The 19060-nt window shown below is 37.2% G+C and overlaps 2 protein-coding genes across 2 annotated transcripts in view; one reads left to right on the forward strand and one right to left on the reverse strand.

Moving 5' to 3' along the window:
- Window positions 1-19060, forward strand: part of brip1 (BRCA1 interacting helicase 1) — an 81521-nt gene that overhangs the window by 53247 nt on the left and 9214 nt on the right. The gene's annotated exons all lie outside the window — the stretch shown is intronic.
- Window positions 10-17954, reverse strand: tbx4 (T-box transcription factor 4). The gene is made up of 9 exons (XM_077207416.1): window positions 17615-17954; window positions 14413-14558; window positions 14085-14179; window positions 9374-9493; window positions 7815-7962; window positions 3428-3580; window positions 3250-3338; window positions 2937-3172; window positions 10-2403 (listed from the first exon to the last, which is right to left on the reverse strand). Exons 2-9 carry the CDS (start codon window positions 14554-14556, stop codon window positions 1766-1768), a joined length of 1623 nt encoding a protein of 540 aa, XP_077063531.1. The 5' UTR covers window positions 14557-14558; window positions 17615-17954; the 3' UTR covers window positions 10-1765.

Below are 19060 nucleotides of genomic sequence, written 5' to 3' on the forward strand. Positions count from 1 at the left end.
CACAGTTCACAAAAAAAACACACCTGACTTTTATTATCTAACAATCAGGTGAGTTGTCAGATCATTATTAACATGTTGTTAGTTATGATAATTAACCATCATATAGGCCTATTTGGTTTCAATGTTCTGTTCAAACGGAAGGACTTGGAAACAATGCTAATCTCTAAAAAGAGACTAAAAAGGTACAGCTTATTCAACGTGTACAAACAACTGAAATACCTATGGAGAAAATTCGTTACATTATGAATTAACTGTCTTTTTTTGTCAGATTTGTCAACTTAAATGACAGTTTGAGTAAAATCACCACTATATGTTCCCTTCACACATCCTGTTTTCCTTCATTAGGACCATAGTGCTTACCAGTGATACCCCATCCTTTTTGAATTTGACTTGTGGCTGCCTGCCCCGAAAGCTGTTTTACATTGTCGACCTCTTAAGGATTTTCCAACTTAGCCTATTCTGTTCTTCTCTATTCTTTTCTTAATGATCATTTTTAGGCTTCCATCTGGTTGCAAGGAGCTTTTCTGATGTCGCATTGCTCTAATCAAACAAATTCAGACAATGATTGGTGCCAAACTCATAACTCAAACACTTCGCTTCTAGCACATATTGTTTAACCGGCCCTACAATCCATTTCCAGATACAGTCCAACAAAAATGGAGGAAAAGTATAGGAGCCAATCCAAGACCACTAAGATGAAGATTTAGTGAGCTTAATTTTGAGCTGTAGATCTGGTCTGTATTTTGTTTTTTTTACCACAAATATCATTTTTATCATTTGATTATGGAAGAGGTGTTTTAATATTTAATAGCTTCATTGTTGTGATTGCATTACAAAGAAATGGTAGCAATTGCATAGCATCAGTACATTAGCAATTCCAGATACATTTTATATATATAAAATTGAAAAAATACCTTTTTTGTTTAAAACTTTATTGCATTATTAGGAAATAATAAGGATCTGTTAATAACACCCAGTAAATAACCAATCTTTGGACTTGGCACATGTTTTGCACACTCTTAACATTTCAAGAGGAAACAGGCAGCCTCATTTACTAAGTCTGTTTAGGTTAACTAACAGCTAAACTTCTCAATATAATCCACTGACTTTTTTGCACTCAATACAAAAAGCCTCCCAAGTGTAGCAAAATGCAGTTGGCACATACACATTTTGTGCTATATACAAAAAATCAGCACTGATAAGGTTGCTCTTAAAGGGACAGTTCGCCCAGAAATTAAACTTCTGTCATTATTTACTCTCCCTCATGTCATTCCAAAATTGTATGACTCCTCCCAAAAAATATATATTTTGAAAAATAATCTCATGGTCTTTTCAAGTCAATGATCCAATGTTGCATTAAACACCCATTGACATTCGCTACAGTTTATGAACAAAAACGGCTGACCCACTGTAAAAAAAAAAAAAAAATCTTCTTTTGTTTTTCACGGAAGAACAGCTTTGGAACGACATTTTCATTTTTAGATGAACTATCCCTTTAATGCCAACAACAGTGCATTAAGTAGGCTGTTTGTGCTTGGCTTCACCACCTGCGCATGAACTACAACTCAGATCATATCTCAAATTCAAATAAATATACAGTGCCACAACATAATTGTGGGCTTCCTATACTATGAGGCTAAATAGATGTATGGCTTTGCTTTACAATTTAGCATCATGGCTGTAAAAATAATCTCATTGCAGCTGTTGTTCACAGAGAGTTTGTTTCTCTAAGCTGCAGAGGAATCTAGTTGTAGACGGTGGCTGTTTAACTGTCTGTCCAGTGAGGCCCAACACTGCTCAGCCCTGTTTGGAACTGATAGGCTGATTCTCGTGTTGAAGTAGGGCTGTGGTTCGGATAGCCTGTGAAATCCCTTTGTGAACGTAATGGCGACCCAGGCTTCCTATGAAACAGCGAGGGATGTGCTCTGTCACGGGGGGCGGGGCCGGAGGGGGAGGAGGATGCTGAAGATGCCGTCGGTGGCAACACCCGCTGTGTGGTAAACGTGACTAGGTCGGGGGGTGCTGGATGTGGACGCTGCATGGACGATGAGTGGTGGGGAACCGCGGAGGCTGTGCCGTTGAAGTGTGCAGTGAAGGGCTGGTATTGCACAGACTCCACAGTTTGCATGCCGTAGCGAGGATACGGCTGCACTGACGCCCACATATTGCAGTTCAGTGACGGGGCGGGCAGGTCATCGGTACCCACTGCGCTCCCTGCCTCTCCCTCCATTCCTCCGTACATGCATGCCTCTCTAGAACCTAAAGTCTCGCTGCAGTATGGATGGGACAACAGAGGTGGGTCGTAGGAAGGAGGGGAGCGGAAGTAGTGCTCGTCAGAAACCGCAGAGGCTGTTGTGTCAAGATAGGGTCGTTTGCATCCCAGGTCCAAATGTCTTGCGTTATCTAGAAGAAAGTATCATATTTGAATCCACGAGGTTTGGAAATGCAAGAGATTTTGAAAACTGCACTTTAAATCCGTGTCATAATAATTTATCAGGATTAGCAATGCACCCATGCCGATAATCTTATTTATATGTTATGTTATGTTATGCATTAAAATACAGCAAATACATTTTAATTTATGATGCCTAAATTCACTTGCAGCATTTAAAAAATGATTGATTGGAATCATTTTAAATGCTACAAGTGAATTTAGGCATCATACATTTTTCATTTTATTTTGATGATTATATCAGTCAACAGTGTTATTAAATTATTAGTGCTTTTAAATGTAAACTTTTAGTGAAAATTAGATGACTGCACATGTAATCTAAATGTAAACAATACAGGAAATGAGCATAGCTGATATCGATTATATAAAAAAAGGCAGATATCTATAGACCAATAACCGATATGCTACTAATATATTGTGTGTTTAGGATTTAGTCAGGATTAACAAGTCTTTGGTAAATAAGGTGGTTGCCACAGCGCTGTACCTCTGTGCTTGAAGCAGTGGTAAAGAAGGCTGGATTCCCTGCTAGATGGGAAGGAGTGAGAGAGAGCTTCTTGGGAATCAGAATTCGGCAGGGGGACGCCACTGTCATACTGATAGTGAGAAACCACCTGTGAGTGGCTACTCAGGACACCTGTACCCAGTTTTCCCGACAGATGGCCATGTGATGAGATAAGCCGCTGCCGGACCATGTTCTTAGAAATCACAGGGTAATCTTTCCTAGGAAAATGGGCACTTGATCAGTAAGACTACAATCTTTGGTACATTATGCAGCATATTTTAAATTATAATCTTACCCTTGAAGTCTGGACACACGCAAATCGCCCTCGTCGCTGCCTCGGAAACCTTTGGCAAAAGGATTGTTCTCAATTTTTAACTGGGTTATCTATGAAGAAACAAAAAAGTCAGCAATTGTAGTGTGCTATACAAATAACTGCATGTGATTGTGATATGTGTGGCAGGTTCTAATGGTACCTTATGGTTCTGATAGGATGTAACAGAGATGAATGCTGTCTCATGGAAGACATGAGTACAGTAGGCTGTGTTCTTGGAGCCAAAGGCATTGTTCTCATCAGCTTTCACAATGTGTAACCTTGGCTGGTATTTGTGCATTGAGTTCAAGATGATCTGTGAACAGAAATGCAAGCCTACATTAGGATAGATTGAGAAAGAGACATTTTCCATTATTTTGCATATGAAAATGTAATAATCTCATTAGTAATCATATGTATGTGCATGTAAAGTTTGGTTCTAGCACATTTCATACATTTGAAATTTACATTATTAACAGACTGACAGCACTTTACGTGTGAACAACTTTAGAGACATACAAATGTTAACGAAACCTTACGTTGACAGAATATTGAATTAATGGGTTGAATTTGATTTATTGAGCTCTATATATAATATTAATATAGCTATTCAAATAATATGTGATATGAATATTTATTTTAAAATATTAATAATTGTAACATAATATTTAATTTTATATTACATTACAAATGTAAACTAAAATATTACATTTTTATTTTATATTTATATTATAATATTTTATTTTATTTAGGCAAAAGTTGACATTTAAGAGTTTGGGTTTGTAGTATTTTAGTTTTTATGTTTTAGAAAAACATATTCTATGCTCACCCAGGCTGCAGCTGCATTATTTGAGAAAATCGATTAAAAAAATAATATTTTTTAATATATTTTAGAAAATCCTACTGAAATGCTAATTTGGTCCTTAAGTAACATTCCTTGTTATTATTATCAATGACAATAAGTATGGTAGTCTATATGGTAAATATATTATATTTCTAAAGCTGCACATATATAAAAACCTGTATGAATGATCTGATCAATATTTTCAGAAAATATCCAAATGCATAAAACTGTACATTGATCACTAATGAAGCTGTTGATGTACAGTATATTAATGTGACAGCATCAATACATATTTCAAGAGGTTTCGTTCTGTGTTATATGCAAGTAATCCAACTGTATCCTTTGTGTATGTGTGTTTGATCATAGTGTTCTAGCAGCACCAGTCTGCTCAGTGTGTCCATGTGTCTGGTGTTCAATGAAGCGTTTAGTTGGGGTCATCCCCAACACAGATCTGTCAGGGCCAATGAGCATCAGGGCCTTTCCCATTGTTCTGTCGACCCTCAGACAGAGAGTGAGCCAGCTCTCCTCGTTGCTGCACTTTTCGAAGAGGAGTTAGGAGCACTAGTGCACAGAGGGCAACCCCAGGTCAATCCCCCCATCATAGACACGGACGGTAGCCTCAGCCAAATGAATGGTTTGTGCGCTTCATTTGGTGAGTGCAGACACATGTGGCCTTTGCCTGGTTGGCTGGCTGGCGTCTTGAGGTAATACCGTGTGATGCAAACTGCATTGATGATTCAGATAGGGATGTGTGCTGTCCAAGTATATTAATCAAGCACCTTTGTTAGATCAATGCAGATTCCGAGGCTGCCTTTCATCTCCGTTTTTCCATTAATGTAAGCTCTATTTTGGGGGATTGTGTCATGTGACCTTACAGCTAGATGGCCTTTCATTGAAAACATTCCTGTGCGTTCAGTCCACAGCAAGTTGCTTATAAATATCTTTGGGTGTTGGGTGTCTGTGCGGTCAGTGATGTAGCAAAAGAAACCGAAGCTCGGTGAAGTTAAGACATCAATAAATCACTATTTAAAAGTCGCTATATAGTTGAGTACACTAAACCAGAAGTATTTCAATTTGGTCATGTGATGAAAAGAACTGTTTTCTATTTCAATATATTTTGAAAGTATAACTAATTTATAATGTATTCCTGTGGTGGCAATGCTGAATTTTCAGCATTACTACAGCCTTCAGTGGCACATGATCCATCAGAAATCTTTCTATTATCAGAAAATTCTATTATCAATTTTGAAAACAGATTTTGCTGCTTAATATTTTTGTGGAAACCTGATACTTTTTTTCAGAATTAATTGACGAATAGAAACAGCTTTTTTATATACATCTTTTGTGACATTATAAATCTACCTTTACATATAATATAAACATTTTAAAATAAAATTAATCTTACCCCCTTTTGAAAGGTAGTCTTGTCATGGTTTTCACAAAAATATTAAGCAACAAAGTTAAGTCAACTTTATTCTGTATATCGCTTTAATGCAGATCGTATCTAAGCAGATTTACAGTGAAAAACAGGAAAATAATGATCATTGATGAAAACAGAATTCAGTGTTGATTTAGTTTTAGTTGATTTAGCAGCTCTGCAGAAAACAGTGATGTCATCATCCAGCTCAGTTCAGTTCTCACCCAATACTGTCAGTGCAGTCAAATCAATAATATTGCTGAAAGCTAGGAACTTAAACTTTATATATATGACTTCCTTTACATATTTATATTTTAAAAAACGTGTAACACTTAAGTTAGGGTCCAATTGCTTATTAGTATGCATATTACTAGGATATTGGCTGTTTAACTATTAATAAGCAGTAATTAGGAGTTTATTGAGGCAAAAGTCGTAATAGTGAGAATTGGACCCTGATCTGAAGTGTGACCAAAAACTTATATCTGCCATGTATTGGTTGTCGGTCATAACATTAAAAATAATTATCAGCACAATTGTGTTATCTGTGCATATAGCTTTAGTGTATGTTTTGACTGTGGCTTGTGTTGGTGCACTAGCATGGCTACAGTGGCGGCCTGTGTTGGGGCTCTCAGCCGGCCGTGGTGTCCCTGCTGTTGTGGGCGTCAGTAGAGCTTAGTAACCTCTTTCCCTGCTCATTACTCGCCCTTATCACTTCCTAGGCATTCAACTAATCCTGACAGGCCAACTTTGTGTCGTTCTGACAGGTTATGAACCTAATGAGCTTGTTTCTGATGTTATTGCATCAGACAAGCTAGGTCCACAGGCTCCTTTGGGCAGCACTGCCATGGTCAGACTCCTCACCTCTGCTCCACTGTTTCACTTCTTTTTAGAAAGTAGGAGACTCTCAAGATGACCCTTAGCATAGCTCTCACATGAGGAGTATTCATTCTGAACCAAACCGGACCTTTCATTTTAAGGAAGTTCACAAACTGAAATTGTGTAAATGAAAATTTTCACAAGAAAATTTTAATTTTAAACTTGTTGGTTTGACAGCCTTGCTTGAATGTTTAAAAAAGTCTTACAGAAAGACAGATTTATGGAAATATGTTACGGAAAAGCGTTTTTTGGTTTTGTTTTTCTTGGCCAACCACCACCAGCATTTTGACCATTTTCACAAAGATTTCATGAATATTTCGTTGCATGAATATCTGAACATGCAACATATCAAAAGAAAGAACTGACTCTGCTTAAAAAAAAAAAAAGTTTTAATAAAGCTTCCTGCATTCTTTTTTTTTTATCAACACTTCAATATGGGTAAGCAACATTTTGAGCAAAAAGCTGAGAAAATAACGTTCTTGTCTACATCCAGATCGGATTCAGAAAGATGATCAAAACATGGAGTAGATCGAGTCCATCAACACCCCTAATGCTTCCACAGTCCTATAGAACTGAAATGGGCCGACATTTCATTTTAGTAAAATTAGGCAGTTCTGTTTTACATGCTGTTTAATGTTGATGATTGTGTTGTTGTTTTTACATATGCATGATTACATATGATATCGCTTGTTTCTGCATCTACTTCATCTGTGTTTTCATCAGGAGATTCAGTACTCTTTCAGAAGATGAGTCCCCCCTCCCCCATTATATACTGGTGGAAAGCCGGAAAATTCCGTCAATGGAGGGGAAAAGAAGAATTCTTTGAATTGCAATTCAGTAAATCCCATATTCTGTCATTCTAGTTTAACTTCCTGTGGGCTGTTGCTAATTCAGTTTATTTATAACAGAAAGGATTTTCATGTTCTTAATCAATAGCACAGTATTCAATTTCAGTCATAGTCAGTCTAATGTCTACATTTAAAGTCAGTATGAAATAGAAAATCACCCTTTCTATATTCTAAATACATCTTAATAATCTTTTTGATCAATAAGATGTATTTTCCATTCCATTAAACCAATTCATCCAAAAAAATTGGATCACGTAATTTTTAATTAAATGTCATTATTAAATCTTCTGGTGAAAATAAATATTTCTTTCATTAATTTGTCCACTTAAACGGTAGTGTATATTTTCTTTTGCATTCAGTTCTCCCTTCATCCATTCAAACACTGATGGATTGAACCAAGCCCCTACCTTACTCTTTTTCCCGATAACCTTGTATGTACAATACAAAAAAAAGATCTGTTTCCACTTCCGCTACATGTACCACCTAGTCTACCTTGTAAGTCTCTCTTCTTTGCACACTGCAAATCGCACATTTTAATATCATATCTTAGATTTTGGACACTCACATGTCCGAAAGGATCCAGGTGGTTGTTTGTGAGCTTCAGCTTTTGAAAGGAGACCAGCTGTCTCATCCAATGGGCCCCTGTTGCAGGAGAGTCTGGGTGGACGTAGAGTCTTCCAGGCATGGCAGGCTCTGCTTTTCCAGCCACCATCCTATAGAGAAGAATAAGAGCATTTTTTAGTTTTTTGACACGAAAAGGCACTAGCAACATTTGCAAAAGACCAATAGCTTACAGTTGTTGGTTTGGTGTGGTGAATTAGGCTCAGTCCCCCAGAGTTTCTTTTAGTACTACATAGCTTTCCAGCACCTCTGAAATCATGCCATAGAGCTTTTAAAAAGGAAAACTGTTTTTCAGTGTCACGCAAATTCTATAGGATATAGCAGCAGGCTACAGAAAGGCTTTATGCAGAACATCTGCGCATTAATGATCAGAGCACGAGTGGTTATGTCCAAAACATTTTGGGAATACTTCCCAAAGACTGGTGGCTGCTTTGACCAAAACATCACTGCTAATTGTGTGCCTTGAAGGTGTCGCTGAAGATCTCCAGAACTGATGCTGGCAAATGGTGGAATTCCAGTCTATCCCACAGATTTAGAAAAATGCTCATAAAATGCTCGTTCTTGTGACAAAACATGCAATTCATTGAGATTTGCGTGCCATCGTTATTTTGTTTAGTTTTTTTTTTCCATGCTGGATACATGCAGATATGACTTATTTGTGGTGTCGATGGTTGCATGGGTGAATTGTGCCTATATCTAGTGGCATTGCCAGAGGTACAGGGTCAAAAAGAGGACAGCATGCATAACCCAGCTGTTTTAAGCCCATTGGTTTTGACAAGACTGCCTGCTGTGGCCTACAGTTATTAACTGTGTGCTAATGACAATCCACAGCCAGAACTAGCATTGCATGGATAAACTGATATAGACTGCATATTGTTTGCTTATAAATAATTCATTTGAGTTTCCTTCAGTGTTGGCCTTTGCAAAAGTGTGTAATTGGATGAATTATCATTTTAAGAAAAGTGTTGGAAACAAGGCCAATGCAGTCTTTTTGTGATGGGATTTAATTTTTTACCAACATTATATTCAGTATCGCAAAGTATTAGTAAACTTTTGACAATCATTACTTATAATATCATTATAAAAAAGAATACAATTTTATTTTAATGTTATTAACTATAATTATTATAGTTTATCAGCAATTCCCTTTAGTGTGTTAAAAAGTGTGTATCTGTACTTTGGATATGGATTGCGGCATTTGTCCACGCATGTCAAAAAATCAAGATACATAGATTGGAAGAGTCAGCAGAATATAAAGCATACTCATTTTTGTTTCTTTGCAATGTCATCTGGATAAGTGTTTGTCCAGATGCCTCAAGCGAGCGGTCACTGTTCTGATCCAGTCACTTTTGCTATTGCATGCTACAGCTGAATTTCCAAAGGCTTAGAGTATCCTTAAACAACTTTCCAGAATGTGTTCATTCTAATTATGCTGTTGTGAATCAGAATGAATGTAGTCTTCTGCAGAAACATTAAAGATAGACAGAGGGACGTTAAACTCACCACTTGTTGTCGCAGAACTTGTACCGATGGTCATCAGCTGGAATGATGTCAGTTAATAGGATGTATTTGGTTTTTGGATTCATTCCTGTGACTTTAACTTTGTAGCTGGGGAACATCCGCCTAAAGAGAGTGCAAATGATGTCATCAGGATTTAAAATGGTGCCTTACCATTGAAACACATAGAAAAGCTTCATAGAGCTTCATCTCTTCGGGCATTGTACATGGTGAGAAATAAATGTATTAATTAGTTTAGTACTTTATTTCATTTTACTAATCTTTTTTTTTTTTTTTTTGTAACGGCAACCAAGTTGTTTTTATTCACTTACTATTGTGCTTTTGTCCCTAAATGCCATTTAGATCTAACTTGAAAACTGGGTGTTAATGCGCTTTTGTGCTCAGAGAGGTCATTCTCTTTCAATCGCATCTACGCAGGCTTATCCCGTTTGTGTCATTCAGGTACCTCAATGCCGTCTTTATTGCTCACTATAGGAACAGCTTTTTCCTCCGCATGACTTAGGGCCGGGTTGCGTGTGCAACAGCTGAGCACTGACAGTAAGCATGGATGAGACGGTCTTATCGGCTCTTTTGAGGGTTTTAACAGGCCTTAAGTGCAAGGGAATCACGGGAAGTGTTTGTTTTGGGCGGATGAGTACACGATTAGTGATCAGATAACAGCTTAACCTGTTTTTAGGACAGATTAGTTGTTTAAGAGGCACAAAAGGTCACTTAAATGTCCAAGAAGGCTGCGTGCTCAAGCATCACCAGACAGCTCTGCAAAACATCTCACACAAACGGCTCTACCATAAAAGGTTACGCTTCAAAAAAATTCATAAAACCTAAAGCATAAAATTGAACTGTTATCCTCGACAGGCCCATATAAGGAGTCATGATCTGTACCTGGTACTGATTTGCTTTGGGGCAGATATATGTTTTTAGGGATTGACTCTGCCGCTCTATAAAATGTGGGATCTCCATTTTGTTCAGATACAGGAGAAGCTGAGATGACAGACAGAATATGCTAATATAGCAGACGCAGTCATAAAACAAATCAATAGAGCTACCTTGAGTAACCTCTTCGCATGTAAAATCCAAAAGTTGCAAAAAGATTGATTCCCCATATAAACTCTGAGTGCTTTTTTAATGGCAGGTCTTTTAAACAGCGGGCAGCTAAACAGCCTCGTTGCACCACCCCACTCCTCCAGAAAAGTTCCACTGCAGTGCATTACTTTTTTGGGAGTTCCACCAGCAGTCATACATTTATTACGGCAAATAAATGTCCCCTGAGCTGAATCATTTCATTGCATTTGCAAATGCACAACTGCTCATGCCTGCACTGTGTAAAAAGTGGCCCTGAATGCACTAGCTCTAATACCCAGAGGAAGAGCTCTATGTCTGGCCCAGGCCTGCAATCCAATCAATGTAAATCACACTGGGCAAGTCACTGGTAAAGAGGTGCTTTAAGCCATCTTAAACAAACCTGTCCACCAGGCTACGCTCTGATGATGATGTCTTTCCCTATTCTTCTGTCAGCAATTTAACAAATTGACAAAATCTTGTTTCATTTTTCTGGATGTAGTTTCTGACATTGTTTCGACACTAAGAACAAGAAGGTTCAATTAGGTAACGTTAGTCAATGTCATTGGTATCATGAACTAACAATGTAATTGTAATTTTGTTTTTATTCTAATTGTATTTTTTAAATCTAAATCAAATCATGCATCACAGGTAACTAATAATGACAAAATAATCATTATTATTATAAACCTGTAACTTCTTGCATTAAATTAAACCTATTGTAAAATGTTACCTTAGTATTACATTAAACATCGCAAGAGTTCTTGTATGTGCTTTTATGTGGCCAACTGAACATTTAGACATTTTCAAAATATGTAAATATATCTAACATAAATTATTCATGTTAAGAAAATACAGAAAATGAACCAGTATTTACAGTACTAACAGTGAGGATATAATAAATCTTGAGTAAAACACATTTACTCAAGACTCACATGTAAACACCTGAGGGATGTGTAATGCTCTTTCCATTTATGCAATACTTTGAAATAATGGCTGCCACAGTAGATCACATTGCACATGTCTAAACGGGTCTTACAGTGGCTCTGTAACTGTTTTCTGTTGCTGTAGTCGGTGTTGGAGCGCTGTCCTTGGCATGGGAACAGCTGTGTGCACCATTTACTTTACTGTATAAACGGTGTCTTGTTGCTTGAAGGGATAGATCACCCAAAAATTTAAATTACGTCATAATTTATTCACCCTCATGTCATTGCATATGACTTTCTTCCATGAAGCAAAAAAAATAAGATAATTTATAAAAAAATTTGCAGTTTTTTTTGTTTTGTTTTTTCAGTGGGGTCCAATGTTGTTTCTTCCAAATATCTTTGTGTGTGTGTTCCGCAGAAGAAAGTCATACAGGCTTGGAATGATATGAGCATGAATAAATGATGACAATTGTATTTCATTTTTTTGGTATATATTAATGTCAAGTTTTAAATATCCAGACAATATCTATGGGAGTGAAATTTCTTTCAAGTGATATGGTTAGTTTTTTTTCGTTATCTTAGTAAAAGCACTGTTAATGGGTGGGCCTGCGCTTCAGTGTATATGTGTAAGGACGACAGTGAAAAATGGCAAGTATGAAAGTGTATCATATCGGTGTCAGCATGTGCATTATGGCAGCTGTTTCTTTTAGCGTTCTTGCGCGCCTGCTCTTTCAGTGATTCATGCTATCTGAAGAGCGCCTAGATCAAAAGAAGCTAGATGATAAAGCAAGAGGGGTCCTTTAGGGCCTGGGAGATGCGATCGAACAGGGCACCATGCTTCACTCATCAGCCTCACTGATGCTTACTCTGACGGGCTGTGTACAAGTAACACCAGCCGGCTGCTTTCAATAGTCATGTTTAGTGCTTCGTGCAGGGCCACAGATGTGCACAATAACAAGATGAGTTGTTGTAGCAGAGTTCAGCTCAGTTTCACCTCTATTTTTCCCTCAGAGAAATATTTTGGCTTCAATACAAGTCAAGATCAGTTGACAGCATTTGTAGCATAATGTTGATTACCACAAAAAAAAAGTGGCTTGCAAAATTTGACTTGCAAAAATCTAGGTTACGATGAATCACTTACCTTGGAAGTACATACTGTAAGTCCAATTTCTGAAAGGATTTAAAAGCAGAAATATGAAGTTTGTCATTTTATTGATGCGCGTAAATCTGCATGTTTTCTGAGCTGTAAATCACTTTTAAAGAAATTTTAGGGTTAGAGATGTTACGTCGTCATGTCAACTAAATTCTTAAATTGGATTTAACTTTATACAGAAAGGGTTAGTTAGCTTTTTTTTTTTTACTAAAGTTATGTTAACACACATTGTGTTTATTTTTAGTGGATAAACCATTGAAACAGAGCATTTTAATGTTTACAAATTGGGCCACATTTACTTTCACACTAAGTGCATCCCTGTAACCTAGATTATGGCTTTTTTTTTTAAAAGGAGGGGATTCATTTTCATAGTAATCAACATTATGCCACAAATGCTAGTCGCATGACTGGGGTATTGTTTTTCAGTGTTCATGCTAAACTAAATCTCTTTTTGATTACAACAACTGCTATAGTCTTCAGGTATGACATACATTTTTTTCAATGATATTATTCTTTGGATTTTCGACTTATTTGTGCAATTCACAGAAGCAAAATGCTGTCATATGCAATTTTTGTTACTATATTAGACCTAATGTATTGTATATATAGAGTGCATTTTTCTTTAGCGTAAACCTATACTGTCAAACTGCATATACCGTGCAGACATGGCTGAAGCCTGCTATGTAACACAAGACTACAATGAGAATCATTGCATGAAATTGGCCCCAATTTTGTGTAATGGGACCCATCGTGAAGAAACCTGGCGAGTTTTCTCAAGATTTACAATCCAGTGAATAGCTGTCTAATATTCTACAAATCATAACCCCCCCCCCCCCCCCCCCCCAAAAAAAAAGGAAACGGTAAATAGTTCTTCCTACTTCATGGCTCGATTGACATATTGAGCATCTTTAACAGAGCCTGGTGTCCATTATACACTAAAGTATGTAAAATGAAATGAGGCCATCTGTTGTTGGAACTATGTAGAAGTAGAGTCTCCTGTTCTGTGCACAGCTGTCTGACTGAACAGTGCTTTGCTCTTCAAAGGGTTTAAGGATTCTCGGAGCACTTTATCAGTTGGACAGGGGGTAGCCCATCCCTCACAATGTTACAGCATTAAAGAAAAATTGTGGTGACCTTTTGCATTTTCCACAGAGAAGCACTGAGAAACTGCTGGCTAAGACTGGCAGAGAGCATTGACTCATTCTCTGCTTAATATCCAGGGTCCTGCTCTTAATCCACAGGACACATTAAATCTAACACACAGGGCAGCCGTTTGTGTTTTCAATTAGATATTTGAAGGCATAGGAATTCAGCCTTGCTTTCCCTTGTTCACATAATATTTTATAAATATTCTATTAAAAGCACATCATCTTTTCATGCAACTGAGCCTCTTGGTAAAAGAAGGTTTCACATTTGCATTTCTTACTAGAAGCGAGATGGCCTAGTTATGTTTTCGTTTCCCTGTTGCAACACCACTTTTCTCTCTCTCTGTGTGTGTGTGTGTGTGTGTGTGTGTTAAAGTCTAAAATCGGGTGGATGGAAATGACGCTCTTCTTGCCTGCCTGCTTTGGTGATGATCATCTCAGTTCCGGCCTCGTGGAACTTCTTCCATAGTTCCCTGTCGTGAAGAACCACTTTGATGTTTTCAATGTTCTAAAAGTACAGGCACAAATAAGATAAATGATAATGAGTCGTTGTTAATGGAAAAATGGCTATTAATATTGCTCAAATGAAAATAAAAATATGAAATTAACAATTTTATTATTTACTATAATTCATTTTATCTTGTTTTATCATTAAATCTTTGTTAGTTTACATTACATCTCTTCGCAGAGGTGAAGATCTACAAGTCAGGACTCATTAAAAGGATCCAAGTGATTAGCTACCTTGTCCGGCTCATTGTTCTGGGAAATGCTGGGAGTTGTAGGCAGGCCCAAATGTGAGGAATCACTGGCAAGCTCAGGACGCCCACCCAACTGGGCCACGGTCATACCTTCATCAGCCACAGCGGAGGCCTTCTCCTGAAGCATTTCTGTAAAATCACAGAAATATTAGTTTAATGATGGCTACGCAATGTAACTTTCAGAACAGGACAAATTATTTCAGGTTTATATTAAAAATAGAAACCGGGGTTTTCCACTTTTTTGAAAATAAATCATATAAAATGAAAAATAGAAACCATAAAATCAACTTTGAGATTTTTTTTTTTCTCAAAATATTAGAAAACGAGCCAACGGGAAAAAAAAACTAACCTCGTGCCGTGTTTTTAACACAAGCTAAAAACCTAATGATATATGTATAATGAAAATACCACAGATGCCATAGTTCCTCTTTGTTCTCTCATAGCCTACTCTAATTGATTATACACAGAGAGAGACAAGACATGAGCTGCAAAATTTGAGAAATAACGTACATTAACATTTACATTTCGTGAGGGAAAGTCTGTCCTCATAACATGGCCTGGCCAATTAATTTCAAGGAAAAGGGTCGAGATCCGTTTGTTCTGAAGTATCGCAAGATTAAATATTTACACTTCCAGCATTCGGGCACCTCGGTTTTATGGAAGCGTGCTAAACACTGCTGATTCCATTAAGAGAGGTCACAAACTTAGCCCCGCTCTCACGCCCCTACTCTGCTCACGCTCAGACATCACACCAAAGGTATGTCTCATTACTGTAGTACAACACACTGCCTCCAGAATGCTGCCTATCTGCACGGCGGACACCAAACCGCTCTCATGGTGAAAGCCACCTCCTCCCACCCGCTCCTAATCTCACGCATGTAAACAATGTGAGTGTGCACCCTTCAGATAAAAGGAGAAGAGCGGGATTCCGTGTAAACTCGGGCAGGCATTTGCCAAAGCTAATAAAGATAAAGTCTGACAAGCACAGTGAGGCTACAGCAAGTCAACCCTGGACTTTTCCAGTCCAAAATGTGCCTTTCACTTACACTGTTTAACTAAACCCAGTGAGCGAGAGATCTGTTTACATCTCTGTCACCCCAGACATATAATCCGCTAAACTATTCCTGGCAGATACTGCTGTGTGCACACTGGGGTTTGCTGGGTATTTACAGAGTGTTGTCCAAAATGTTCGACACCAACCAAATTTTGACTTATCGCATCTTATCAAATTTTTTAAAAGTAATAATAATACAATTGTTTGAGGATGGACTGCACTATATTGCCCATGAACTTGTGGTCAGAATTCACCCAGTTCATTGAAACATTTTTTTGGAAACCTGGAATAATATTGTGCCGGGGAGGGGGGGTGTTTTATACCGTTTTTATGCACGTTATAATAGCGGCACAGTATGATTTGATCTTCCATTTTGTTCTGTACCAGAGTGGATACAATGCGTGTTAGAGAACAGGCCTGTTCACTTCTAACACAGCATGTTTCCCTTTCTACGTATGGTGATATTCTGCTATGTTTCCCTTTCTACGTACAGTGATATTCTGCTATGTTTCCCTTTCTACGTACGGTGATATTCTGCTATGTTTCCCTTTCTACGTATGGTGATATTCTGCTATATTTCTTCTATGATACTTTGCAGCACATTAGGTTTAGTAAAGTACACTTGAATCATTTTGGCTGTAGGGTTCTTGGAGATTACACATCACTTTGATGTTTCATTATTGGTTCCTAACATTTGTGCATTGATTTTCTTGTAGATGGTTGTCTAAAGCCAAAAATGTTTTGAGAATCAGACCATTGTATTAGAACATTGATTTTTAGCATTGGTGAGCTGTTATCCCATGACTGCTTGAATATTGTCATTTTGACAAACACAGTAAGAAAATGAAAAATGCTGGAAATGCTGGCTTTAATCATTTGAATTGAATAGGATTTGACAGCTGAACAACAACCAAAATAAAAAAAATAAAAGATTAAGAACTGGGTCCATTTCTAACTAAACTTATTCTGTTGAATTATATACTTGAATTATATACATAGTTTCCTTTTCTAAAAGGTGTAAGATAATAGTTTAATTCTTGCTGTCAATGTGATCATTTTATTTTAGATGTGCTTTGCATTTTCGTTGTGATATAAAAGAGTGCAACTAATGGTACATTTTTTATTGATCATAGATGTTATTTATATAGGCCCTATTGAATAAATCAGTCTGTGTAATAATAGGCCTGTTTTCTTGTTTTGATTAATTTGATTTTCTTGATTTGATTTAATTAATTGATTAAGTCCCACCCCCAAAACAAACCCTAAAAGTGCATTTCACCGCTTAAAATTAAATATATTATTTAAACATGATTGTTTTGATTTGTTGTCATGATTGTTATTTATGTTCTTTTAGATTTGTCACGATCCTATTTATTTCCGATTATCAATGAAATATATAGCCTATATACATTTTATTTTGCATATAAATTTTAAATATTAAGAATTTTTTAATTTTATTGTTTACCAAGAACTATCGCCATCCGAATTAAGCTGCTGATTTAAGGCCTTTAGGTCTACTCGATTCAATTGCAGCAAAATGATAGATCAGGGATTGACACGAACAAGAGGATCAAAAGTAACTGCATCATCAGATGTTCAAATCTTTGCTCCCAACAATTCATTGAAAATATTAAACGAGAACGCACAGGCCGCAGTGCTTTCTTTTGAGATACATCACATTAACACGCAGTAGCCTATAATGCAAAAGCATCCTACATCAAATGTTGTAGGCTACAAAATTACATTTATAAGCAATAGCCTACATAGGCCCTACTGCAAATGCATCAAGTAGCCTAGTACAAATAAATGGTCTTTTAAGCGGCAAAATACAATAAAAAAGGCTACACCGTTTACTGTAGGCAACAGTATGACAACCGAACTTCAGGTTCTTAAGGTTACATCACAAGCTAAGACGATGTTCAGATATTGTTAAAGACAATTCCTATAGCCAGAGTTTTATTTATGAAGGGACTGACGCCTTCTCGTTGATCACTTAATTTGATAAAGAAGGATAGATCAACTGCGCCTAATCGCATTACCGACCTCCATGCACGTATAAGAGAAGGTTCAGTTCGCCACACGGATTTCAGAGTAGCGTGAAATGACCTATTGAGAACAAATGTAATGTTACCTCATAAAATATTATGTTCTGAAATCCTCCATATCATTCCAAACCGCAATAATCTGTCCACTGCGACATTACAGCAGGCAGCTAGGTCCCGGTGTGGCGTTGAGTCCAGTGCTAGTATCTGTTCAGCATCCCCTGTATCTGATCATGAGCAGACTGAGCTGTCTCTTCTCTCTTCCCCAGAGTCTGCTTCTGTTCAAAAAGCGCCGCGAACCGAGTGCTAACACCGGCGAGTGCTCGTCTCAGAGGCAAATGGTCACTACGTGTGTTTTCTTGGAAACACCGACTATCCACAGGACAGCTTGAATTGTTAAAACACTGGGGTGAATATCTTGGCTCATTCACTCATTCCCTCCTTCCCCCCGCGCCTCATCGCTGACGTTGCTCTCAATAACACCAAACTCTAAACAACCCGATGCGCAGGATTGACTCAAACCAACGGTCCTCTCACGAGGAAAGCAAGTCTACTCATCGTAAAACATGACTGGTAGACTCGTCTCCTCATTCTCTCCCCCACAGCAATAGTTTAACAGGTTGCCTATTCAAAATAGCTACTTCAAGGTTGCCTAAATAGCTACCTCAAGGATGAGGACAAAAAAGAAAATCCTATAAGAACATCTGACATTTTTTAATTTTCTCTGTATTGGGGAAATTAGGTTTCCTGTCTTTTATTTATTTATTTATCTATTCAAATGTTTTAAATCGTTTTTGGTTTCTTTTTTTTTTGTATGTTGCACGGTAATTTTTTATTTTGGGCTAGTTCCCCACCCAGACTTGCCCCTTATAATAAAGATATTTAAATCATGGAAATTCAACTTTGCTTCCCACCCCCAAAATAACTTTAAAATCATATTGCCAACTTGTCATTTAGAAAACAATTGATTTTTTTTTATCTCATTTCCATTTACCTTTAATGGAAATTAGAAATACAAAATAAAACATATCAGACAGCAAAGTGGCCGCTGAACAAGACTGAAGATAGGCTAAATATAATTAATTTTAATATTCTTACATCATGAACTTAGAGAAGCTTTATACAATTTATTTTACCAGTCATTATTTAAGATTTTTTATTCAGAAATAATGTTTTCTATTTCGTAGTTATTTTACTGTTATATCTTGATGTATTAGCAATTCCAAGACATTTTCTCAAAAAAATATCATCACACCACACACAATGCTGAAAGATTCACCGCATCACACATTAAACCCAACCCTGAAGGCTGTTCAAGCCATGTGCATCCGATCTTTATTCAATGATGTGATAAATGTCTTAACAGAACTGAAACATTGTTTGAAGAACAAGATCATCACTCAAGATTTCAAGTTAGCCAAAAGTGATTCTAATTAAACAATCACCCATTTATGCTCGGGCAAAAACAGGCAGAACATTAGCCATGTATTTAACATAATGTAATTTTGTCTGGCTTTATATGTCATGAGCTTTCT

Source organism: Siphateles boraxobius, unplaced genomic scaffold (genome assembly GCF_051911475.1).
Source record: "Siphateles boraxobius isolate OS27281-9 unplaced genomic scaffold, OSU_SipBor_1 6, whole genome shotgun sequence".
NCBI lineage: Eukaryota > Metazoa > Chordata > Actinopteri > Cypriniformes > Leuciscidae > Siphateles > Siphateles boraxobius.